This window comes from Halichoeres trimaculatus, unplaced genomic scaffold (assembly GCF_033239565.1).
Source record: "Halichoeres trimaculatus isolate MK-OKI-2021-1 unplaced genomic scaffold, fHalTri1.1 fHalTri1_scaffold_19, whole genome shotgun sequence".
NCBI lineage: Eukaryota > Metazoa > Chordata > Actinopteri > Labriformes > Labridae > Halichoeres > Halichoeres trimaculatus.
Window position 1 is genome coordinate 6,773,179 of NW_027437197.1, and position 24,613 is coordinate 6,797,791.

Below are 24,613 nucleotides of genomic sequence, written 5' to 3' on the forward strand. Positions count from 1 at the left end.
GAATATATGTATAATTATTTACAACATGAACTACAAAACTGTATGATGTTGGTAATTATTGTTTCCAAAGTGTTTTATTTTGAAGAGCATGGGTTTTATAACCCAGGTATCATCAGGCTTTGGTGTCTGAATCCCGTCAGCAGCAAACTTCACAAAGTCCAAAACACATGACTGATCTAGCAGAAAACAGAGATTTCATAGTGCTGTAATATTTATGACATGTTTTTTTTTATTTTTCATTCATACACTTCTAAACCGACAGTTTCTCATGTTTGGAAAAAGTTTCAACAATCTTAGAAAACATGCCAGTCTTAAAGAGAGATGTAAAACGACTCCCCTTCATGTGTTTCCACATTTTGTAACAGAAGTCAACGACTCCAACAAAAATACTGAATTTTCTGCATCTTTTTTTTTACTCTTATCGCCATGTTTTACCATAAATTATCATCAAAACAGTCCCTTCACTGACCCAATTGTGTACAAAACCCCTTCTCAATGTTTTCTCTTTTTGATTCATCTTTTAGTTTCTACTGATCTACTCTGAAAACCCATCACTGCATGCATACAGAAAGGATCTCCAAACAGACTTTAAACACTGCTTGTGTGCGTTTACTTTTTGAGTTTGCTCACAGGAATGTCACTAAATTAGAAGTTATTTATCCTAACAGCTTTAAAACAAAATGAATATTTTCATTACTGTCAAAACATCTCAAGAGACAGAATCTTAATCCTGACAACACATCACATGGTTAGTACTTCTGTAGCACAGTCTGTGTTTTCTATTTGTTAAACTTACAGTTTGAGTTTAATGTGATCCAGTCTTTAACTATGTATTTTAATGAAGTCAACATACACTGATGTAAGTGTCTTTGAGGTTTTCAGCACTTCAGTGAGGATAAACACCAAGTTTGAGCCAAAAACTGTGACAAAAGTGTGTGTTTTTTTTTGTTTTGAGGGCAACAAATGAAAGAAAAAATCTAAAGATAAACTTCGGACAAAGGTAAATAGTGATTTACCTTCATTATATGATCCATTAATGCATGTTTGGATGAACTCTTCAGATTTTTAGGGAATATGAAGCCAATGGATTTCGTGTGTAGTTTGTGAAGGTCTTTGTGTGGCATGAAAGTGACATATTCGCAATGTTATCCCCACTTCATTCGTCTGTGACAGCTCAAACTTTAACTTCAAACTGCTCCTACAAACTCTAAATTTAAAAATCTTTTTTAACTGAACTTCCTGATAGGAAAGCACTTTTTGGATCCGATGATACTGTACCTGTGGGCCGATACTCACTGCAGAAAAACACTGAGTCCTCGCAGCCAGAAACAGACAGGTTCACAGCCACATCATCATTCCTTTATCAAGAACATCCAGTTGTGAATACAGGAGCTAATATTCATAAAAGTCTGGAGTATGAATAAATATCTGTCTGGATAAATGTTCACAGTCTGTGTGTGTTCTCCACCGATACGTAAAAGAATCCAGAGATAAGAGCAGATGTTAAAACTGATCCCACGTGTGTCTGTGTTTGGCACAATGGAGCCAAAGGTTTCAAACTTTTCGAGCTGATCTGCAGAACGATAGATGCTTCTCCTTTAATCCCTTTTCTCCAGGTGAGCAGAGATAAACCGCGGGGGAGGAAGAAAACACAGCAAACTCGGCTCTCATTGTTCACTTCCACTCTCCAAGCAGACAAGAACCGATCAAAAATACTGTCCTCCAGCAGAAAGCACCAATCAGTCAGTCCGTCAGTCAGTCCGTCAGCAGATCATTTCACCTCCTGTGTGCTCATCCAGGGTCAGCAGGTCGTGGTCATTTACCTGTGATTACCTGCATCTGGCTTCAGGTTGGTGCAAAGTCTTAATGAGACGAGTCCTGATGGAGATCTCTCAGTCCTGATGGGTCTTCTCCTGAATGAATTTATACTCGTACTGAAAAACAAACAGGCAAGACAAGATCAGTGGACAGATATGACACTGACAGTTTTTAATCTTTAGTGCTAGCACCGTCTTCTTACCAAGGCTAGCTGCCTCCCGATATTTCCCATAGTTATCACCCCAGCAAAGAAGATGCAAGGTAGCCAGGAGCGAATATACAGGAAGTCTGGAGATGTATACCTGTGCAGAGATGAAGGAATATGTCATTCTTTAAATAAAAATATCAATTTCCTGTTGTCTGGGTTGAAGTGACTTAAAAATCTTCATTTTCCACCACTCTCATTTCACTTACTGAAAGACTCCGTTATAAACCAGGAGCTGTGTTGCCAGCGTTGCCAGCAGTGCGATGGTGACTCCAAGGCCAAAGCCGCTGCGGGAGCGATCAAACGTCCACCACAGGCCGATGGAGAGCGCTGCCAAAGTCAGAGAGAGCTGTACGTTGTTGGCAAAGTCCACTTTCTAATGGAGGTCAAGGTCAAGGATCAAGAGGTCAAAAAGTGCTTCTACAAGTGTTACAGTGCTGCATGGGTGATAACATTTTCTACTCAATTTTTAACAAAGATCACCAGTGATTTCAGGATCTCATTTTGAAGCTGTGATGGAAAACATTTCAAGAACTAATTCAAGAGTTTTAAGGATACAGCACTGGCGTGGTTGATGCCCACAAACACAGCTACACAGCGCATCACACTGGACCACTCCCGCTTGAATTTGTGTGGTTCACCCAGACAGCTGTCGATGCAGGGGTAGAGGAGCCCGATCATTGCTGCAGGAGAGATAGAGAGACCGTGAGCACAGAGCCCAGAGGAGAAAAACAAGCTTTCAGGTTCACAGAGGTGGCGTGATCAACATGTCTGTTGTTTTGTGTTGTTGTAAAGAGAACAGGCTTTCAGACACAGAGGGATTACTGAGGGGGCCTCACACACACAATCAGGAAGAATTCTGTTTTTAACCTGTTTGGATTTGAGTCCCTTTAGTTTATTAAAAAGACTCAGAGCCAAAAGAACGACATTTTTATGTAAAAAAGGTTTAAAATTCACAAAGTGACTGGGTCTCATGAACGTCAACAGAAAGTCAAACAACAAGAGTTGCTATCAGCAGAGTTCATCACTACAGCTCCTTTTCTTACATAATAATCAAGAACTAAATATGTTTCTGCAGAGAGAAGCTCCCTCAAGAGAAAACGAGAGTAATGTGTGAACAACAAGTGGAAGTGACGAGCTCCTGCAGGAGGTGAGTGTGTGTCTGGGAAAGAGGAGCGCCTCAGGCTGTTGTGCTTCCCACTGAGTCTCTTAGGAGCAGAGGCTCCACACCCAGGGGACTTGTTTTTAATAACAGCGGCTACTCTGCTGCAGTCCTGGAGGGCTGCGTTATGCTGAATGTTTTATATGTGTGTGTGCTCAGACTGCTGCATGGTCCATTATGGTTTCTAAACGGCCGTGGGCAAAACTTACAAACTAATTACATAAAAGAGGTAATGGGTTTCTCAAAATAAACAGTTAGCCTAGAAGATGAAGAACAATCTTTTCATTCAGACATAATTACTCATATTTTTTTAATAATGCACAGTTAATTTTAATTTCATCAATACAATGGTTCGAGCTTTAGTGATGAATACATCGTAACAGTCTGAAGTTACCACAATAAAAAACTAGCGATGCTTTCTCACTCAAGACATGTGCATTTTCAGCCTGGAGGTGTAATGTTGAGGCTTTCACATTTTGGTTCAGTTGAATAATAATAAGAGTAACAAAATCTGACTTATTATGTGATGATTTGGTTCAGTTTTTTTTATTTTCTTCTTTATGTAACCATTAAAAGTTGAGTAAATATTATCAGTCAGTTAGTTCACTGCACTGTGTGTTCTTGCACTGGGAAACGGTAACAGCTGAGCTGTCTGGTTTATCTAAAGGTCACTCTAACTGAACAAACAAAGCTAGCAGAGATATCCAAATGTTGTATGACAAGTCATATGTTGCAGACATTCAGAGAAAGTGTCACACAGCATGCATGGTTTTACTTTTGAAGCAAAATTAGTGTGCACAAAGCTGTTTCATGCTCTAAAATGACTGACTCAAAGTAACTTAGGCTTGCAGTCTGAAGCCCCTTGTCGTATATCTGGAAAACAGTGGCTCCTTTACACAAAAGGTGTTTATTCCAGGAGGTACTTTGTCTAAAACTGCAGTTTAATTTATATGTCATATCATGTTAGTCTGTGACAGTTGTTTACAAACCAGTTGGACTAAGAAGAATTCATGCCTTACAATAAGAACCACGGTGCATTCACATACCTGAGGCTGTGCCACAGCAGGGTGGCACCCACCAGGCTGAGGAGAAGATACTGCTGATGACATCAGGAGGAAAGAGGGTGACATTTCTCTGCACCTGAAGTAAGTTCAGCACCAGGGCCAGGAAGACGCCCACAGAGAACAGCATGGCCCCGCGGATCAACAGGTTAGTAGTCCTAAAAAGTAGAAAAAAGCAGTCAGATAGATGTGAAAATGAATCCCACTGCTGTTTGTATTCTCATCAACACGGAGATTAAAACAGAATCCCCTCCTTTAGTCTGTGTGTTCATTTCCTGCAGGTTAAGGAGCCACAGATTACCTGTTGGTGAAGATGGAGGTGAAGGGACCCCTGGAAGGCTGCGGCGTCTGTGCAGGCCCCGACCGCTGCTGCTGGCCGCCTGTCACCGTGCTGTCGCTCATGGCTGTCAGTGTTCGGGACATTCGCGAGCTTATGTCAGGAAAATATTGTACGGCTTGTGATGTCTACATCTGCTGCTGGTGGTTTTAATGTCGACTCCTGACATCCCACACCAAGCTGAAAGAGAAAACAGGGAAGGGATCAGGAAGCTTCAAACATAGACTAATAACACACATGCTTAAACATTCAGCACCCTTACATTTACATCCAATCATAGCTGAGAATTAAAGCTGAACAGCTCCTTGTCATTCAAGGAAAAGTTTTTTGAGTGTGATGAAATGAGGAGTCTTGTTCTGTATCATCTAATAAATATCGTGCTAATGTCCTGCATGTTGCTCGTTCCTCTCCTGTATTAGTTCCCTTTTCCACTAAATAACAATGCAGATGTAAAGCTTTCTCATTAATGTGAGACTGTATGCATCTTTTTAAACCAGAGCTGAGGCAGCATTAGATAACTGTGAGAGTTCACTCACCTTCAACCCCTTTCTGAGCCTCAGGCAAACATAATAACGTTACATGAGAGGCTAAAACTGGAGCTAGTTCAACTCAGTGACTCAGTTTGATTATGAGAGCCGCAAATTTTAAAACATTTCATTCAGTAATCTTTATTTTGAATCACAGATCAAAACTCAGGTAGCAGGCTGGGATGTAGTAACGTTTGATTAGCGTAGCATAGCCGCTAGTAGGTAAACAGAGTCAAGCTAATACCTGTTCAAACAGCGTTTCGGAAGATAAAAATGGCTCTTACCTTACGTTGACAGAGACATTCGACACGTACGGTTACATGGTTTCACATAAATTAACCACAAGGTGAGATTTTGAGCTACAAAGCACGTAAAATGATAATTAGCCGTCTCTCCCCACAGAGTAAACTTCCGGCTGCCTAAGCTGAATGAACACCCTGTCGACGTCGACAGCCATGACGTCAACGCGTTACACAAAGTCACGTGACATGGGTCTGTTTATCAAACCGGCTCAGTGTCTTTTTCTGAAGGGATTTAAAACACAAAAACAAAACTATTAGAGGAGGAATTCACAATATTTTAACTTTAGACAAAAATATAATTAATATAACTTGAAAATACCACAAGTCTAAGTACTTAATTACACCATTTTGTAAAGGAGGGCCATGGAGAGCATTCACATCAGCTCTATCTGGGGTCAGGATCCTGTCAGATTTCAGACCTAAAACCCCTGCAAAATATTATTGAAGACCCCACTCACCCCCATTTTTAGCTCTTCTCAGTTTTGTCTCCTGCAGCATTAGGACCAGACCTTCAAGATTTTTTTAAATGCTTTCTTCCCCAATGCCATCAAATGCAAAATACACTTTTACCTCTGATATTTATATTTTAGTGCAGTATATATTTTAATTTAGCAAGAAAATTTTGCTAAGGTGTACAGTGACTGGTATTGAGTGACAATAAAAGTCTGCCTATTTATTTATCTATAAATATAAAATCATTTTGTGTCCATAGTTTGAGGCATATATTTGTATTTCATTTGCAATTTTTCACAACTGGCTTTCAAACGATATTTTGGGGACATATTATATGCTCCTCATGCACTTTCTGTTTTTCTCTGACACACACACTCTCATACACACACATAATATTCTGTTACAACACTTTTGATTTGCTCTCGTGCTCTAATAGGCTTACAGAGCAGCAGAGGTGAGAAAGTCACAGTGTGGAGTGGATCCATCGTAATCCTCCATCCCATTTACACTCAGCTTTGTATTCAGCATACTGAGGCCGGCTGCTCATCAGGTTTCAGGGATTATTTCTGCTGCACAATGGTCTGAATGTAAACACACAATCCGTGCTCTCTCGTTTCCACCATGGCTCAGAGTTCATCCTGGTTAACTGATGGTTTATGCTGCAGAAAATCCCAACGGAGAAAACTTAAAGCGAGCCGCTGTTACTACAGCCCATGAGCCAGATAGAGCATCAAAAGAATGCCAAGTAGTTATTAACTTTTCTATTTTACCAAAAACATTTTTGACCTCTGAACCTGACATCTACATATAAAACTCTTCAAAATTTCTTTAACCTGCTAATCTTGGTTGCAGGGGAAAATACTGATTTGATGACTTTTAACATCAAGAAGACTCAGCCAACTGAAATGTTCAATTTTCATCTCAGCACAGAAATTTAAGCTCAACCAACTTCCTACCTACACACCTTTAAGTAAATTTTTCTACCACTATGAGTTTACATGTACTCATAGGTTCATGGCACTAAGTGTGCAGGCCTGTATTTGTCTTCTCCAACTCAAATAAAAAAACCTGGAGAACATGAACATAGCATCAACTCACTGTCCGCACACTCAGAGCTGTACACAGATTATTTATGCTCTCCTATTTCTTTTTATCAGATAAGATGACTCTGCAGGTTCTACACTGCACCCATACTACCCACAATCCCCTGGGAGACTCACTTAACCCTAATAATTAGAGCGATAAAGGAAGTCTGCGAGGTAAGAGGAGGGTACGGGGGCTTTCAATTAGTTGTCAAGGGCTCCACAGAGGCCCCCTGATGCAGCCAGAGAACATCCAGGGATTCAATTCATCATCCTGCCTCCGCCGAGCGCTAAGGGCCTTTTCATTATCAGACCGCTGAGTCCCACTGTCGGCCCCTTCAGGATAAACGTGAGTGATGGCGTGCACAGGGTGGGCTGCAGGAGTGGGATGTGATGGAGGGGTGGGGCCGGGCCCTCGTCGTAAATGTCATCCCCATTGGACCGTTGCAGGTCTCGGCTCCAAAATAATAGGCCCTGTGACCTCTCTGTTGTCTATAATTAACCTCTAACCCCCTCCCTCCCTGCTGCATCCGCCAATCCCCAGACAGGCACCGTGTGAGGGAGGCTGTTTGCAGAGCCGGGACGCTGCTGATGCTGGGGTCTGACTGCAGGAGGAGGCGTGATTTGGGAAAAGGGTGTGAGGGAAACAAAAGAAAATGGCTGCTGGTCTTCTCATACTGAAAACATGTTCGATTTGACCTCAACACTTTGAATTACATGACAAGAATAATCTCTTTATTTAAATCAGAGGATCCAAATTCATCAGCAAGGACATAAATATATTAACGCTCTGTATCCCTTTCAGATCAAAATTAGGGTCAATGAATAGGTTTTTTTTCTACTGTGAACAGTAATTTAAAACCAAAGGAATGTTGTAATCTTTAAGACTACAACTTTTATTTCTTTAACTGATTAAAGTTTTATACAGATCATGTAAATTCACCCTTAAAGTTTCTGAGTTTGTCTCTGAGAAAAAGACAAGTCATCAAGAAGAAGAGGCATGAATACTTAAAAATGTGAACATTCATCCTTTTAGCTCAGATAGTACCTCTTGAGTATATATTTTAGGCTTTCAAATAAAATAAAAAAGAATATTGGCATAAAAAAATATGTATCTACCCTTAATTAGAATGAATCCATCTCCAAAATGTGTTGTGTTCAAATTCAAAGATCAATTCTATTCACCAAATTGTGGATCTATGTTTTAGAGAAACTGGAGTTGGGTTCATAAAAAAATCACAAGAAATACTTTATATCATTAAAATTTCATCACATACTGTATCAACAAACTGGATGCAAAGTCAGATTATTCAGAATCACATTTTGAAAAATAAAAATCTCTGAGAATCAGAGTCAAAAAAAAAAGAAAAAAAGAAAAACTCCCAGAAAGTGTTTCATCCTTTTAATTTTCATTTCTGGCACATGAATTTCAGATTTGCTCTTAAATATCCTTGAGACAGGTTACAGATTGTGACAGATCATATTCAAAGTCCAATTTACTTACAAATCTCAATGTTAAACTTTTAAGAATCAGGAATAATCTCAGAGAACAAAGACAATCAGATTTTAAAAAATGTGCCTTTGTTCTTGAAATTATCAATTTATCTCCAACATTTTGGATTTAAGATAAAAAAAAAATATATTAACTTTTAGCCCTTAAAGTTTATAATTTGCTCTTAAGCCAGTTGTCAGGGAACACCTCCAGCCTTGAATTATAAAATGTTCTCAACAAATATGATTGTCAGAATGAAAAATATAATAAACCTGATTTGTGCAACCTTTGAAATGTAATCTATCCTTGAAAGAGACAAGAGAGGGAAGATGAAAACTACACAATTTCAGCTGAATCCTTATAATCATGATTTTATCTCCAACAAAGATTTGGATCAGGCTCATATAAAGTAAAAAATAGAATATAATTTATCTTTTAGAGTGGGAATAGAATCAGACACACCAAATCGTAAAGCCATATTTGAAGATTTTTCCAATGTTTGCAGATTATTTGTTACAATCGTTCATGTTAAGCTCACTTAGGACACACACTTTCTACATTGAGTGTGTGACACCCATTCTTTGTGCCCGTGTGTGTGTGACACACTGTGATTCACCATGTTTGGACAGGCAGACCCGGCTAAAAGCAGAAAAGAGAAATGATCTGCAGAACATGAGTCTCTCCTGTGTGCAGCAATGCTGACATTTAGCACAACAATGAAACATCCAGCAGAGCTAATTGTGGCAGCGCTAGCTCGTCTGCTAAATAACCCCAAAGCACAATAGAAAGTCAAATCATCCCTAATGGCTGGAGCTGACACCTGTACATAATTACATTTGAGGGCAGACAATTGAGGAAGAAGGAGAATCATGCGAGCAAGGAGGGAGAGAGGAGCAGAGACAGGGAGATTTTCAGGGAGGAGAGGAATCATCTTCAGGAAACAGAGAGGACTCATTTGTGGTGCATCATTGTCTCTGCAAACACTCAGGACTGTGAGGAGGAAATGCAAATGCCCTGCACTGAGGCAGCTCTGCCAGCATGTGTGTGGCATATTGAATGATAATGACAAAGCGGCCTGTATCCCCTGTGAGCACGCCTGCGGAACAATGATTACAGATTGGCCGGTGTGGCCCTCAGCATCACGAGGGACTCTGATTCTAATGCTAATCAGAGCGGCTGCCCACTGAAATATATCTGTACTCACAAGGCAGCAGGAAATAAGATGGAATAGCCCAGTTAGGCTGTAATTGTGGAATGAGGCCCTGTTTATTTTTGATATTTCAGCCTCAAGGAATGCACACACAGGATGCTAGGCAGGCTGAACCTAGTGCACCACCTGCTGGCCTCAGGCTGCTACCCGCACGATGAACGCTTGTGTTATCCTGAGGCTGTTATCCTCTATTTGGGGTGCAGTACATTTCTTTTTGGTGAGCTTTTGGACGATTCATGTCATCAAAAATTTGAATGTTTCTTGCTCCATGGCAGTGGTAGCAAGCTTTTTTTTGTTTTGAAGTCAGTTTGAAAATGCTCTCACTGTGTCTGATTGTTGTTTTTTTCCCCCCTGTTGTGATGATTTTGATAACTAATGTGGAGCCCTTTGTTAGAATCAGAATCACGTTTATTCGCCATGTATCTCAATAATACAAGGAATTTGACTCAAGTTAACCACACTCTCCCTGTACAATTATAATAAACACAGACTAAATGTGACAACAACAAAAAAAAATAGAGCTTAAGAAGTAAGAAAAAATAGAGATGATGATCATGATAATAATAGATATAATAATAATTATCATAGGAGCTTCTACAGAGAAAAATAAAAAAATATATATTTACACAAAATTTAAAATATATATAATTTTTAAAAATAATGTTGTAATTTTGTATCAAAATAATAATAATAATAATAATAATAATAATAATAATAATAATAATTATTATTATTATTATTATTATTATTATTATTATTATTATTATTATTATTATTATTTGTATGTTATTATTATATTATTATTATATTGTTATTCTTAATACTAACAATAATAAGGGGCTTTGTACAGAGAAAAATTCACAAAATATTTACACATAAGTTAAAATAAAAATATTTTATTACTTTTTTATCAAAATAAAATTCTTCTTCTTCTTCTTCTTCTTCTTCTTCTTCTTCTTCTTCTTATTATTATTATTATTATTATTATTACTATTATTATTATTATTATTATTATTATTATTATTATTATTATCATTATTATTATTATTATTATTATTATTATTATTATTATTATTATTATTTGCAGTAGTAGTAGTAGTAGTATTTGTAGTAGTAGAAGTATATATTATTATCATTAATTATTATCATTTACATTTTTATAATTTTTATTTTTTTTTATTTTTTTTTACTTGTATTATTATTATTATTATTATTATTATTATTATTATTATTATTATTATATTATTAATGTTCCTATTATAATATTGTTATATCGTTTTTCTTAATAATGCAAATAAAACGGGGCTTTGTACTGAGAAAAATACAAAAAATATCTACACATAAGTTTTAATAAAATAATAAATAAATGAAATTAAGATAAAGCATTGAAAAAAGTATGTCAAAGAACTTAATGTTGAAATCTGCCAAAGATACAAAGTGCCCTGTCTTACATTACTATACTTAAAAGCTGTAGAGTTTTTGTGTTGTAGTGCCACAAATTGGACACACAAGCTAAAACAAAACTCACTGATTCAATGTCTAAAACCCCCAAAAGTATCTTTCTGTAGGTGACACTGCAGATGTGACTCAGCCCTGCATGCACAAAGCTGTAAGGACCAGCTCAATGCTGCTTACAAGAAAATTCAATTTGTTATTTAAGCTTGAGAGTCTCTTTGAAAACACCTTTTTCCTCTTTATTTGCTGGATCATGCAGAAAACATTAATTTAGTCTCAGCTCATTCAGGAATCATCAGAGGTGTAGGGCTATTTTACTCTCCTCTCCTCCTCCTCCTCCTCCTCCTCCCCTCTCCTCCCTGAATGTACTTTATTTTCATTCCAGGGAGAGAAACAAGAAGGAGCGCCGAGGCAAAGTGATGCTCAGCTGCACACTCGATGTAGGTTAATGGAAGGGAGGAGAGTCGGAGCTGCGGCCTGCTCTGATTGGCTGCCGGCCGACGTGCAGCTTCTCCGCAGCACAACCTGTCACAGTTAATCAGCAGCCATCTCTTAACAGGCAGCCAGGGCTATCGGAGAGGTGAACCCATTGCTATTCAGGACGAAACAGATGATAAATCATTTGTACATAATTAGTGCTCAGCAAGGTTACAACTGACACGTATTTTCATCTTAATTAGGAGGGAAATTTGTTCCATTAATTTAATTTGGTGTGCATGAGCGGCTCTGCACCTAACTAAGTTAATCTTACACCTGTCAGGGAGGGAATGGAGTTGGGCCTTTGGATTGGAGGGGAAATGAGAAAGAGTCTTTTATCAGATTGTTTTGTGCTCAGACCTCAGAGGGGATTGGACTGTCGAGGAGCAGCTTTAAAGATGAGGAGAAAGTGGCTGCTAGGGGTGTTAAAGATAACCTTGTTCTCGGCAAAAACTCATGAAATGAGCCCGAGCTACATCTCCATAGGTCTGCAGAGGAACATTAATGTGAGACTACATAAGTCTTCTTTTATGTATCATGCCTCTATGTCAGGATAAACATCCTCTTTTAGCTTTTGTTGACTGTAATATGGTAAATGAAGGATCTTCATTATTGGCTGATCCCTATTAAAGTGTCCTGAGTCTTCCTGGTTGGAAATGGTCTAAAAAAAAAGATAAATTAAAAATGTGCATCTGGTCTCACAGGTAAAGCATTCGAGGGGAAAACACGCTCCACCACAGGGATGCTGTCTCTGATTCACAGTCCTGCTGCTTCATATATCTGAGTGAGAATCACTGTCTGATCTGGTCTCAGTCCAGCAGACACGGGTCCAAGGACTGGGTCTCTTTTCATGGCTGAACGCTGTATGAAGCTGTAGTAATTGCTCCAAAGAGAAAGCAGGATAGAGAGGAAGGAGGAGAGTGAGTGATTTAGTAACTCTAAGGTTTCTAATGGAATCCTCCGCTGCCTCTCATCCTGACAGCCATTACCTGAACTGATGCATAGTCCATTACAGGATCCCCCCACCTTTAATAGAGTGTCTGTCATGTGAAATACAGAGACGTCAGGTGCCAAAGAATGCACTCTCACCCATGTGTGAAGGTTTAACCCAACTCAAATGGCTTTTCTTTTTAGACACCGCAGCTCGGCCTTACAGATGTTCTGAGAAGCAGCCGAGGAAGAAGAGGGGAGGAAGTCAAGCACAAACGTGTACAAACGGAGCTGTTGTTGGACAGTGTTCATCTCATAACTGCGACCCTCTGACTCTCAGAGGCAGAGCAGCCGTAACACACACACTCTCACACACACACACACACACACACAGGGCTGCTGAATGGAGTGTGATGCAGCTGCAGAGTGAATGCTGCTCAGTGAGCCATGCAACGTTTCATCATTCAAATAGGACTCAATGAAATGTTATAGAAACGGCTGAAATACCAGGATGTTAGAGCTCATTTTCAGCGCTCAGGAGAAGTGGATTATATGTGATAAAGACTGGAGGCTAAATATACACTGCTCACAGAAATCAAAGGATCAGATCATCTAAATGTCATATTTTCAATATGCTGTGGCTGAAACTAGAGAGTAAGAACATCCAGCTATCACAAGTCTTACAAGAAACAGAGTTTAACCTCATCTCATGGGAAGTATGCTCCTGTTTTTTTTTAAACCATAAATAATCAGGCTACAGATCACATGTGAGATACACACATTGCCTCTAGCCAACAGAGGGCGCTAATTTTACACTTAAAACATTAGAACCAGCCTAAGCCTCATACACTGGTACATACAGAAGTCCAGTTTCTGTCAAATAACTGCATTTAACATAAACTAAACATTAGGTTATGATGTTATAAATGTAAAAACACCTCTGTGATACCACTGACCCTTCCGCCTTCAAAAAACTCACCTATTCCATAAAACTCCAGTCCTGACCTTGCTTTTTCTTTGCACCTTAACTGTTTTTTGTCTCGTCTTCTTTTCCATACATGTATTTATACTGTTTCATTATTTTATATATTTGTATCTGTCTTTAACTTGCTTTTTATCTTCGTTTACCTTGTCAAGCGTCATTGAGTTTTCAAAAAGCGCTCTTTAAATACAATGTAGTATTATTATTATTATATTGTCGTCTTGCTCATCCTGTAGCTTGAATCTTAAACATGCATATCTCAGAGTAAGCCCGTGAATCTTTAAAAACTGATTAAACTTTGTGATTTTCTGAGCATGTAGCTGGCTGCATTTATAACTTTATATTAGTACGATGTGATTTAGTCTGAATATCCTTATAAACACCTGCAATACTTATCCTGTGAATCACTATCTTCAAATATCATCCTCAGGGATGCTACATCCTTTTTTACTTTTTATTAATTAATTTAACAATAATTATAACAATAAATTACTTTTTCAAATTCATGGCTTTTTGAAAATTTTAAGACTTAAACTAATACAAATTAATCCAGTTTTGGGACTTAACAAAAAAATGTGTCCAAGAAAGTTAAGATTGAGTCCTGCTGTTTGATCTTATTTCTACTTCTCTAGGCAAACAATCTATTCATTTAAAACTGCAGCAACAACATAAAAAAAAAAAAAGTAAAAAAAAAAAAAAAAAAAAAAGTTAACAATTTAACTCTTAAGGTGGATTTATTCAAGATGATTCAGGTAACATTAAACAGAAAACATTTTTTATATCAAATATACAATAATTCAAAAAGTCTGCAGCTAAAGAAGTTAAATCAATCAGGATATTCTAAGCTCTTCACCGTCTCTCAGTCTGATTACTTTCTGCGCTTCTGTCTTTTCTTCCCTGACACTTCCACCACACTTTTACTCGGAGCAGCACTCTGCTTCTCCGCCTTCATCAGCTCCTCCTTCTCCATCGGATCGATGATGGCACCCATCTGAGTCAACACTCTGGGCTTGCTGATCTTTTTCACGGTCTGCTCTGTGTTCCAGGTGCGTCCCATCGGGGTCCGGATGGTGCTCTCGAACTGAGCGTGGTTCTGGAAGGGGAAGGGGAGTGTGTTGACCTGGTGGGGGGCGATGGAGCTGTTCCTCTGCTCTGAGATGATGACGCTCGGGAGGTGCTGGTCTTTTCTGGGAGGAGGCGACGCCTGCCTGATCCGGAACCTCCTCCGTTTCTTGCGTGATAGAGCCACGCCTGTCCCGCCCCATTCCCCCCACCCAGGAAGCGTCAGGTCCAGCACCTTCGGCTTCCCTGCGTCCTCCTGCTTTCTTTTGTCCTTCAGGAAATCAGAGACGACATCGTCCCCAGCGAAGGCCTCTTTGATGAGCCCTCTCTGGTCCATCTCCTCCCCTGAGTCCTCCGCATCCTCAACGGTTTGACTAAGTGGGACCTGGATCACCTTGGTCTCTTTGGTGAGGACTTCCTTCAGCTGGATCACTCGCTTCCTTTTCTGTGTTTTCCCTGTGTTTTGTTTTTCAGGTGGTGGAACTTCTGCGGGTGGAGGCTGAACAGGTGTGGCCGACTCCTCCTGGATGATGAGCTCCTCTGTGTCCTCCAGAGTCCTGATCCTGTTCAGACACTCCTCCAGTTGAACTGAGGAGTCTTCTTGACTGGCCTCTGCTGCTGCCTCTGCCATCTCAGCCTCCGCCTCCCGCCTGCTGTAGGAGATTTCTTTGTAAAGGTTTGTGAACTCTGAGAGCTGCTCTTCCTCTTTGTCGGACTCCTCTTCCTCCTCTGCAGCAGCTTTGTCTTCCTCGTCTTCATCAACTAGAGATATTACAGGTATTGTCTCTGTCTCCGTCTCCTGAGCTTGGCGCTGTTTCCTCCTGTTGTCAAACTCTCTGAGGAGTTTTTCCTCTTCTGTCTCCTTCACTTCTTCCTCCTCCTCCTCTTCCTCAGCAGCAGGTGCCTCCTCTGCTGTCAGATCCACAGTCTCACTCTCCTTCTCCATCGGCTCCTCCGTCAGCTTCCCTCTCATCCAGGGGTTAGCAGAATTCATTGCTTGCTCTGCATCATTCACAAAATCTGGCAGCACCTCTGGAGCCTCCTCTTCCTCCTCTTCGTCCTCTTTGTCCAGTGTTGACACCAGCTTCTGTGTGAGGTCCTTGTTCACCTCCAGCTGCTGTTGCATGGCTTTGCGAGCCCCCTCGTCGTACTTAGCCATGATAGCTTTGGATTTAGCCCACTTGCCGCTGTTCTGGTGCTTCAGGGACATCCTCTCCTGCATGCGGGCCAGCTCCATCTTGTTCAGCTCCTCCAAGGCGGCAGCAGGGTCTGACTTCACCATCTCATCAAACCGCTTCACGAAGTCTTTACGCTTTGCTTTGTTCAGCACCTTGTGGTACTTCTTGCTCTTGATCTTCCTCTCTCTGCGCGCTTTAGCCTCGTAGTAGGACTGCAACGCTCTGGCTTTCTGCAGCTCGGCACGCCGGATCTTCGCCTCCTCCAGACTCATCGCCTTCAAGGACGCCTCCTCGACTTGGGTCAGGACTGGATCATGAATGGGCTGCTTGTTGGCGTGGAGGAGGGCGAAGATCTCCTCTTCCAAAGGGGTCCTCGACTTCCAGCCTAACACCACCCTCTCCATGGGTTTGGGTCCTGAATACTCCTGGTTCAGGGGGAAGACCAGCTGCTCTGCTTTCTGGTTCTGCTTGATGATGCCTTTCCAGCGGGTCACCTCTGAAGCCGCCTTCTGGAAAGAAACATCTCTGTGGATCCTTTCACTCTCCTGCTTACTGAGAGGACACTCAACTGTGTTGTTACCCAGCTGCAGGTTCTTCAGCTGTTTCTTGGTCTTGGCTGACACAGCGGGGGTTTTCTCCACGGTCCCGATCAGGTCGGACAGGTTGATTTTATCCCCCTCTCCCTCCGCGTTCACCCCGAACTCAGACATCTGCACAGCCGCCTCGGATCTCTCCCCCAGCGTCTTTTTCCTCTTACCTCCCAGGGCGCTGATGGCTTCAAGGAGCTTCTGACGTTTTCGTTCATCGTCGCCGTCCTCATCTTCCTCACTGGTAATGTTTTCATCTGCTTTATCCAGCTCTTCCTCATCATCTTCATCGTAAACAACCTCTGTGCTCACCTCTGCGCTGCTATCCTTCACTTTGGCGACTTTTTTCACTTTCTTTTTGCCTGTTTTCTTCTTCTTTAAAGTGACTTTAGCCATGCTGCACGGAGTTACACACCAACACAGGGGAGAACTGTACACACGTGTGCCGTAAAACTGAGCAGCCGTCGCAAAGCAGCTTATTTCCTCTCTATTTTGAAGGCTGTTAAGGAGCACTACCGCCACCTACTGCGTGGGATGTTAACTACAGTTATTTATGTTACGCTGTATAAGAGGAGAAACAAATGCTAACAAAAAATATCGCCGTGACTAATTAAAGATACTCGGTATATTAACTTTAATAGTCAGTAAATTTTATTTTAACACACATTTTCACCAAAAAAGGCAACATACCATTTACGGGGACGTCACTTGTCACATGGTACGTTGCGTTCATCATGTGACCTGTCATCTTTGTCAACATTAGTTCAACATGGCGGCGGCTTCCTCTGTGTTCCACAGAGTGAGAACTGGGTCTAAAATAGGAGCTCAGTATGACCAAGACGGAAACCTTATTCAGGTAGAAACAGTCAAAAGCCCTTTTTTTAAAAATGTGGAACATTAAAACGATGCTTTTATAGGAGAAACAGCGTTTCGACGTTACTGTCAGGGACGGTCAAGTCAGCTAACGGCTGAGTTACGGTTATAAGATAGTATCTTTGACGAGTAAATTGCACCTAATTCCGTTGTTTAATCGATTTAATGTCACAGAATTGAGTTTGGTGATAGTGTGGAGACAGATAGAGAGTGAAAAACAAAAATACTTTGGACAGCAGGCTACCAGAGTAGTGTCTCTGATGATGATGATGATGATGGTGGTGGTGGTGTGTGTCCCTAGGTGGAAACCAGGGAGGATGAAGAGCAGAGCGTCAAGCTGGCAGAGATCCTGGAGCTCCTGCTGGCTGCTGGATACTTCAGAGCCCGGATTAAAGGGCTGTCCCCCTTTGATAAGGTACACAGAACCTGGATCAGTTTGTTGGTCTATCCTCCTGACTACCAGTAGCTCCAATTTGTCCTCTGTGGAGGACATTTGTAAACCTAAATATCTTCCACTTACTTCGCACTACTGAATAATCTCCTCATGCCATCTACAGAGGACATTTAGGGCTTTTCAATGATACCAAATGTGAAGGGGTGGGGCTTTGGTACCATTCTGTTTTTCATTAAGGAAAATGGCATCCATTAGTGGAAGTGCAATTTATGGGAAGAGGAAAAGTAAGTGTATAAAACTTTTTGATAAGCAAATTTTCGCTTAAAATTTTGGTGGCATATTTTATATGGGACTCTTAACAACACTGTCTGAATTAGAGGTCGACCGATATGTGTTTTTTGGGGGCCGATGCCGAAGCTTTCCAAATTTGGGCAACCGATGCCGATATGCATAGCCGATTTTTCCAATTTGATAGTCAGGCCGATTGTTAAATAAATATATATTTATCACATTTTTGTGAAACACAGCAATTTCTGAGCAACTAAAAGAAATCTATTACAACAAGTCGTGTCCAGTCCTCTGATCATTTATTCAGCTTTCAAAACAATGAAATATTTTGTCTGAGTAAACACACAATGCAACAAGCAGTAGTAAACATTCACACTCTTCTTAAAATGTCAAAAAAGAAATTTAAACGTATTAATATAATTTGAACAAAAGTATGGAATGTATCCAAGTGGTTCCACAAGTTTGAGGTGCTCATCTTTTTTGTGCCTGATCAAAAATTGCGTCATTTTATACAACGGATCAAAAATCGGTTGTTTAAAAGAAAATACAGCCAATGGCCGATAGAGACAAATGTCCAAATATCGGCCCGATATATCGGCCGGCCGATATATCGGTCTACCTCTAGTCTGAATAATTTTCACTGTATTATTGCATTGTAATATGCATTGTAATATACATCATATCTGAAATAAAAAAAAAATCTTTTTTTTTTTTTCCAAAAAATGTGTTCAGTATTCTAATAACCTCACAAAGATTGAGGAATCTTAAAATCTTTGTGATTGGACAATATTTTTTTCCTGGTAGTCAGGAGGCTATGGCAGTCCCATCATAGACCAAGGACAAACAAGTCAATGACAAATGTGACACTTAGTGTCTCAAAGGCCAATCCTTGTTTTTTGTTATTAAATAGTTAGAAATACACAAACAATTCAAGTTACAAAATCAACATTCATAACATCTGTACTCCATGCTCTCCTATTTTTGCTCAGGTGGTCGGAGGTATGACCTGGTGCATCACCACCTGCAACTTTGACATCGATGTGGATCTTCTCTTCCAAGAAAACTCAACCATTGGCCAGAAGATGTAGGTTTTTAAGTCAGATGTTTGTGCACTAAGAGGTTTTGAGCTGTCCTGTAAGCACAAAAATATTGGATATTGCAGAAATCTGTTGGGTTGTTCAGTGATGAGTTTCCCTTTCTCTCTGCAGATCTCTGACAGAGAAAATAGTGTCTGTGTTACCCAAGATGAAGTGTCCTCATCGACTGGAGCCCCATCAGATCCAAGGGCTGGATTTCATCCACATTTTCCCAGTGATACAAGTGAGAGAGTCCACCATAAAGACCAGAGACAAAGGCTCATCCTGGATTAATATCCAATAACAAAAGCAGCCCCTTGAGAGTAGTTGATACCAACATGTTCAGGTGATGTAAACGTTTGTGTCTTTGGTTTTCTGTGTCTCCTGTCAGTGGCTGGTGAAGAGAGCCATAGAGACCAGGGAGGAAATGGGCGACTATGTGAGAGCGTACTCCGTTTCTCAGTTTAACAAGACCCACAGCCTTCCAGAGGTAAGAGATCTAGGACCACCTCCCAAAAATAAATCTGTATCAGTGCAGCAGTGATTTTTTTAACATGTGCTTTAAAACTTGTTGTAGGATGAAGAGTTTAATCAGAGGAAAGACAAGGCTGTGAAGGCTGTGCTGGATGTGTTGGTGAGTTTTTCAGGAGCATCAGTCATACAACAGCAAAATGCACAAAGTCAAAGCTTGTGTCATGAAGTATGTCATTTGTTGATACCTTTCCAGGAGGTTTACAAACCCCAGAGGAGGTACAGGAGGCAGAGAGATGCAGGAGAGCTGCTGGATGAGGAGTCCAGAGTCCACTCCACTTTGCTGGAGTACGGCAGGTATGATTTCACAAACATTATATGTGTGTATGTGTGTGTGTGTGTGTGTGTGTGTGTGTGTGTGTGTGTTCCTATTTACTTTACTCAAATATGAAACTATCATTCAGGCAGTAGTCTCCAGTCATGTGCTCCAGTCCTCTCCACTCGTGTGAAGTGTCATTATCTGTCTGACGTGTTGTTTTCTCATCCATCCATCTCCATCTTTACACTAGAGTGTCAGATTTCCTGCTGTAAGTATGAGTGTGTGAAGCTTCCTCTCCAGCACCAGCGTGTTTTGTGGTTTTCAGTGTCGATAAATGAATGAAAACAGACGTTCAGGCATGATGGATGCAAACTGTGGAGCTGCTTTGATGCATCTTTTGTGTTTAGTTATTCAATTATTTGGTTGCCCTTCATATGGGGGTCTGTCTTTTCATTACACCACTGTATGATGTGCTGATTCTGCAGTGTGGCATGATTCATACTCTGATTTTTTTTAGTAAGCACGTCGGGATGCTGCTAATTTCTGCTTCATGTTTAAGTATTTTACAGCTTTTTTTTTTCTCTCATCAGGCGTTATGGGTTCAGCAAACAGTCCAAACAAGATCAGGTACGTGTTTCAGGGATATAACTCAAGGACAGGATTCTGTATTCTCTCTGTAGTTGACTTTGTTTTAAAAAAAATACAACTCCCAGAATTCCACAGTAAAGTGTTAAAAGATTTTAGGCTCTATATGTCATTCGTTCTGTCCCGCTCCAGGTGGATGAGAGGAAGGCTCTGCTCAGCAGTGGCTCTCAGTCGGCTCCTCCAGGGATGGCCGAGGTGTCAGAGGAAGCTGACCTGCAGGCTGCAGAAGAGGTGAGAGCCTTTTACACTTTTACAAAAAAAGAAGTAGCATCAGATCATAATTTTTGTATTCATTTGAGATAAAGTGTCCAAAAATGTAAAAGAGATGTAATCATGTTTGTTTTTTTCTTTTTTTCCCAGATGAGAATAAAAACTCTGATGACCAGCATGGCTGCTATGGCGAGTGAAGAGGTCGGTAACTGAATGCCTCAGCCTCGTTTGTAGTTTGTGCTTTAACATCTGGTTTGAGCTGGATTTCCTTCTGTCCGTAGGGGAAGCTGACAGCGAGTGCAGTGGGTCAGATTGTTGGTCTTCAGTCTGAGGAAATCAAACAGATTGCCTCTGAGTACGCTGAGAAAGTGAGCACAGATCAGTCTTTTTAAATTCTAAAGCTTTGTGAAAGTCTTCCTGATTTGTTGCTTTTATTCGAGCATGTTTCGTCTTGTTGTCACAAACTCTCCCGTGTGTACCTGCAGCAGTCGGAGCTGTCCTCAGAGGAGCGCTCAGAGCGTTACGGCCCGCTGCAGCAGCACCGCAGAGCTGTGGCTTCTCTCAACAAACAGATCGAGCAGAAGACCAAGCAGCTGGAGGAGGTCAGTGTGTACTGAGACGCTGTGATCCTGGGGTGTGAAATCTGTGCTGTTTGATGGCTCTTTTTATAGACCCTGTAGAAACAACAGATTTCCTGCTGCAGGATGCAAAGTGAAGAGTTTATAAACAACGCAGTGCTTCTGTTCTTTTTACACTCACAAAACGGACTCTTATATTTCCTGACAGCTTCAAGCCAAGCACACAGAAGTGAAAGCCACGTCTGACGAGGCCAAGAGGAAACTGGTAGAGGTAAAACCTATCATAAATACTTGAAGCCAAATTTTTCATTAGGTAGTATCTGCAAACATGAATAAAACACACAGAGAGTTCACCCCTCCTTAGACAAAATACCTCAAACTGTTCAATGACAACCAGTCATGCAAGAGTGCATTTTGTGTCTCTGTAGGCTACAGAGCAGTCGGAGAAACTGGAGTCGGAGCTGAAGTCGTTGGAGGAGATGGAGGAGCAGGCTGACAGCAGGTGAGCTGAGGAGAGCTGGTATGAGCTTCTCTCTGAGGTTTGAGGCCCAGTGCCTTCAGGAAATAAACATTTAAGAATCATGCCGGCTACATTTGACTTCAGATACATCTAATTCTCTGAGTTGAAACTTCTCATGTGATAGATTCTCTGTTTGTTGTGTTGAAAAGCCTCCTGGAGAAGCTGAGAGCTCTGGTGGCAATGAATGAGAACCTGAAGCAGCAGGAGCAGGAGTTTCGCACACACTGCAGAGTGAGCACATCAACGCACACATTATCTGTTTACTGACGGGCCTTTGTAAAGATCAAGCTGATCAAAATGAAGTTGTACAACAACTTGACTGGCCGGTTGAGGCAAACGTTCATGAGGATGTTTTTTTTTCTGTGGCGATGTGTCGTTCAGGAAGAGATGGTCCGCCTGCAGCAGAACATCGAGGAGCTGAAGACGGCGTCTGGACAGGACACAGAGGAAGAGAAGGTAACTGTAACCACCAGTTTACCTCCAACTCAAAGCCAGTTTTTAATCTCTGTGTAGAACAATCCTTCATGTCTTTGTTTGTGTTTGTGTTCTCAGGAGAGGAACCAGCTGATAGACAAACAGTACAACACAGACAGAGAGAAACTGCAGAAGATCCGCCTGGTCATGGTAACAGCTGCTGCTGCACATTACATGACGCTAGATTAGATGGAGCTGCAGAGAAATAGGTCAGAGCTGCAGATAATGGAGCGCAGATAAGAAGGAGACGAAATGAGAGTTCTGAGAATAATACAGCAAATAAACACGGCTGTGTGGGAGTCTCAGGCTGGTGTGTTCGCACGTGTGCTGAACTCATTGTCATGAGGGAAAAAAATATCAGTGCATTTTTTCAGTAGGATTAGTAGGATTTCTTTATTTTTTTATTTACTTATTTTTTTTATTTTTTTTTACTTATTTATTTTACATTATTATTATATTATTTTTTATCTAATTTATTTTTTACTTATTTACATATTTATTTAATTTTGAAAATTTATTTGTTTACTTATTTATTATTTCTTTTTTATTTATGTACTTTATTTATTTAGTTTTTTATTTAATTTTTGTTATTTTACTTATTTATTTAATTTATATTTATTTATTTACTGACTTACTTATTTACTTTTTTAAATTAATTTATTTTTTTATTTATTTATATTTCATTTCATTGCACATATTAGAAATGAAACATGAAATGAATCATACATAATTTGGTAAAAGTACAATTTAAAACTAGGAGATGTGCAAGAGGGGCGAATAAAACCCAACAGGGCTTGTCGAGTGGCCCTCCTAGGGACAAGATTGAAATGGACACATACGTACACATAAGTACACAAATACTTTTTAGTAATTCAAACAAATAAAATACATTTTAATGGAAAAAAAAACAATATAATGGTTGCAAAAGAGGCGTAGATTAAAAAATAGGAAACAACAATAAAAGGAATTGAAAAAAAACCTCACTTTATAAAGCATTTTAAAAAAAAAGAGATGATTCCTCCTACAGGATTTGAGTTTCAGGCGTCTTCATTATCTCCTCTTTCTGTTCAGGCCCGCAGGAACCGTGAGATCGCCATCCTGCAGCGGAAGATTGACGAGGTGCCGAGCCGTGCAGAGTTGACACAGTACCAGAAAAGATTCATCGAACTCTACAGCCAGGGTGGGTTCCTCCTCGATATCTGGGGTTAAAATATGAGAAAAAAGCAGAAACAAAGTCAGTAAATCTCTGCTCGTCTTTCCTGATGTTCCAGTTTCTGCAACGCACAAAGAGACCAAGCAGTTCTTCACTCTGTACAACACGTTAGACGACAAGAAGGTTTACCTGGAGAAGGAGGTCAGGAGCACTTTCTTGTTTTTCTACAAGTCTGACAGATTATTTACTTACAAAAATAATATCTCTGCATTCAAATTTTAGGATGATGTAGATTGGAGATCATGTTAAGGTTTTTTTTTCATCTCTGCAGGTGAATCTGCTCAATTCCATTCATGACAACTTCCAACAGTAAGTCTAAAAACGTCTGATCTACAGATTTGTGTGTCCTCCAGTCACCTGAAGGTTTTTCCTGTTGAGAAGTTTTATTGAACTCCTGTTTCGTTGTTTAGAGCGATGTCCTCGACCGCAGCTAAGGAGCAGTTCCTCCGACAGATGGAGCAGATAGTGGAGGGCATCAAACAGAGCCGCATTAAGGTGAAACTCATTCTGTGTGTGGGGGTCAAGGCAGAAACACACTGACAGGTGTTACTCTGTTTAAACACACTCTGTGTCTCTCTGCTCTCTCAGATGGAGAAGAAGAAGCAGGAGAACAAAATGAGGAGAGACCAGCTGAACGACGAGTATCTGGAGCTCCTCGACAAACAGAGGCTCTACTTCAAAACTGTTAAAGACTTCAAAGAGGTAAGAAAACAATCACATCTTAGTGAACACTGACTGAGCCGACACTTCCTAAATCTCCTGAAACAATGACTTCCCTCCTCCTCTTCTTTTTGTGTTTCCAGGAGTGTCGGAAGAACGAGATGCTGCTGTCTAAGCTGAGAGCTAAAGGAGCCTCTTAGCTTCTGTTACACCTGGAAACAAACCTGTACGAGCAAACGGATCACAGATTCATTCCATTACATGTTTCATTATTCTTCTTTTAGCCACTTGCCTTTGTAATCCAGCACTTACATTTGCACTGAACTCTTTAGATTTGCCAAATCCAGCCGATGAGACACAGTTAAAACTTAAAGAAGCTGATGTTTTCTCATGTAATGTTTTAGAGAGTAGTCAGTTTGAATTTTGCTGCCAATGACTTTGTTTCTTCTGTGCCTGTGTCTTTGAATCACCTCATGTCTTAATTTCTCACTGACCATGAACGAGCAGTATTAAATAAATCTTTGTAATAACCCTTTAAAGCCTCTGCTGTGACTCATGTTAGATAGCATGTG

General features: G+C 40.4%; 3 protein-coding genes across 3 annotated transcripts; 1 reads left to right on the forward strand and 2 right to left on the reverse strand.

The window, feature by feature from the left end:
* Positions 1-206: 206 nt before the first annotated feature.
* insig2 (insulin induced gene 2) lies at positions 207-5,564 on the reverse strand. Its single transcript, XM_074695673.1, has 7 exons — positions 5,395-5,564; positions 4,548-4,763; positions 4,232-4,404; positions 2,582-2,706; positions 2,233-2,399; positions 2,021-2,120; positions 207-1,934 (listed from the first exon to the last, which is right to left on the reverse strand). Exons 2-7 carry the CDS (start codon positions 4,667-4,669, stop codon positions 1,893-1,895), a joined length of 729 nt encoding a protein of 242 aa, XP_074551774.1. The 5' UTR covers positions 4,670-4,763; positions 5,395-5,564; the 3' UTR covers positions 207-1,892.
* An 8,666-nt stretch (positions 5,565-14,230) lies between these two features.
* On the reverse strand, positions 14,231-16,828 carry LOC141808328 (U3 small nucleolar RNA-associated protein 14 homolog A). Its single transcript, XM_074694870.1, has one exon. It carries the CDS (start codon positions 16,714-16,716, stop codon positions 14,362-14,364), a length of 2,355 nt encoding a protein of 784 aa, XP_074550971.1. The 5' UTR covers positions 16,717-16,828; the 3' UTR covers positions 14,231-14,361.
* A 230-nt stretch (positions 16,829-17,058) lies between these two features.
* On the forward strand, positions 17,059-24,301 carry ccdc93 (CCC complex scaffolding subunit CCDC93). Its single transcript, XM_074694871.1, has 23 exons — positions 17,059-17,176; positions 17,495-17,608; positions 18,865-18,959; positions 19,084-19,195; positions 19,343-19,441; positions 19,529-19,585; positions 19,679-19,779; positions 20,332-20,368; positions 20,519-20,617; positions 20,747-20,797; positions 20,878-20,964; positions 21,082-21,198; positions 21,383-21,445; positions 21,603-21,676; positions 21,844-21,925; positions 22,076-22,150; positions 22,247-22,318; positions 23,240-23,348; positions 23,440-23,522; positions 23,653-23,690; positions 23,792-23,876; positions 23,970-24,083; positions 24,185-24,301. Exons 1-23 carry the CDS (start codon positions 17,090-17,092, stop codon positions 24,239-24,241), a joined length of 1,908 nt encoding a protein of 635 aa, XP_074550972.1. The 5' UTR covers positions 17,059-17,089; the 3' UTR covers positions 24,242-24,301.
* The last annotated feature ends 312 nt before the right edge of the window (positions 24,302-24,613 follow it).